Consider the following 1,474-nt stretch of genomic DNA (forward strand, 5'->3'; position numbering starts at 1 on the left):
ATAATGATGATTGAATAAATTTCCGTTTTCTGCTTCCAAATGTTGACGACCTAGTTAAGACTATTTCCTAGACGTCTAATCATGATTTTTTTCTACATTTCCCTAAAATTACCCATCAATTTTTTTTTTTAAATTAAAAAATAGTTTAATATTCTTCTTTATATTTGTAGATACAGTTTGTACAATGTAAATGTAGTATTAAATTTATTCTATTATAGGTGAAGCGATAGGTTGAATTAAGACGAGCCAAAGAAATGAAAAACTTTCTACATATTCCGTTACTTCTGGTTAACTGCATCCTACTTAAAGGTATGTTTACTATTTCTCATCAATTTAGGTACATGCTTGTTATTTTCCATATACTCTGTATTGAATGTGATTGTGCTCTATTCAAGGGATATATGAGGGGAAATCAATTGAGAAAACTATGACGTAAAGGACAAAAGACGCTGAACAGCACTACATAACTTAACTTTGCACTCAGAATAACGAATAGCAAGAACCAAACTAATTTTTTAATCACTTTGCACTTGCAATGTTCAACGAAAAGATCACTTCAGTCAAGCAAATATATATTATTAAACAGGAGAATTGTAACGCGGTTTCGATATAGGGTTGTTTTGCATTCATTGACTTGGTATTCAGTATTTTATCTTAAAGCAAGGACCAATAGATATCAAGTATTTGAAGTTAATGATTTGGTACTTTATGTTCTGACTTATTCAGTGATAAAAACGTTTTTCTTTTATCATCTCTTTGCCACTTGTGGTACTTTTTTGCAGTTTTCTTCATTTTTATCCTTGATAAACTTGCATTTATATTTTTATCAAATTTAAAATTGCTTGAACATATCAAACGAGTTGGTTTTAGGTGGATGTCTGGTTGTTAATACGCATGGTACAGAAGAGAGCGAAGCTGTAGGAGGTTCCCAACTTTTCGAGGTTGACCTAGAAGAGTATACAGGGATAGTGGAAGGTTTTTGGATCAAGACAGATTTTACAGGAAGAGAACATATTATTCGTATAGATAATCAAAAATATTTTTCAAAGGACAAAGCTGACTTTAGAAAACTTACTATTGACTCTGTAGAGAATTCTGATGCTGGTTATTATGTCTACCGTGCTACAGATGACTTGGAAACTGTAGATAGTTCTCCTATTATTTTTTTGGTAAAAGGTTTGTATGTATTTGGTAGAGATAAAATGGTAATCAAGGGAAACCAAGTTATAACAGTTATCGGAAAGGAAATTATCATCTTAGTTGTCAAAACCTAACGTTTAACTGTTTTACATTACGGATATTGGTATTATAAAGTATGATGATTGTGTATTACTAACATTTTAATGTGTGTGTTTGTGTGTGTGTGTGTGTGAATACTTAAGTATTCAGTTTATGTCTTTAATATGCCACAACACAGGTAGGTACGAACACGTCAACAGAATTAGTTTATCTAGGTCAAACAATGACTGACTTT

The 1,474-nt window shown here is 31.3% G+C and overlaps 1 protein-coding gene across 1 annotated transcript; it reads left to right on the forward strand.

Annotated features, from left to right (window-relative positions):
- Window positions 1-216: 216 nt before the first annotated feature.
- Window positions 217-1,274, forward strand: LOC148611945 (uncharacterized). Its single transcript, XM_088595341.1, has 2 exons — window positions 217-309; window positions 871-1,274. Exons 1-2 carry the CDS (start codon window positions 255-257, stop codon window positions 1,272-1,274), a joined length of 459 nt encoding a protein of 152 aa, XP_088451467.1. The 5' UTR covers window positions 217-254.
- Window positions 1,275-1,474: the final 200 nt, after the last annotated feature.

This window comes from Perna viridis, chromosome 7 (genome assembly GCF_037379345.1).
Source record: "Perna viridis isolate PV_CMFRI_1.1 ecotype Kerala chromosome 7, ASM3737934v1, whole genome shotgun sequence".
Lineage (NCBI taxonomy): Eukaryota > Metazoa > Mollusca > Bivalvia > Mytilida > Mytilidae > Perna > Perna viridis.

Excerpts from the sequence above, each read along its gene's own strand:
- LOC148611945 (XM_088595341.1), top strand. The coding sequence starts at position 255 with ATGAAAAACTTTCTACATATTCCGTTACTTCTGGTTAACTGCATCCTA. Across the intron at positions 310-870 it reads TAACTGCATCCTACTTAAAG|GTGGATGTCTGGTTGTTAAT; the intron begins GTATGTTTACTA and ends AGTTGGTTTTAG.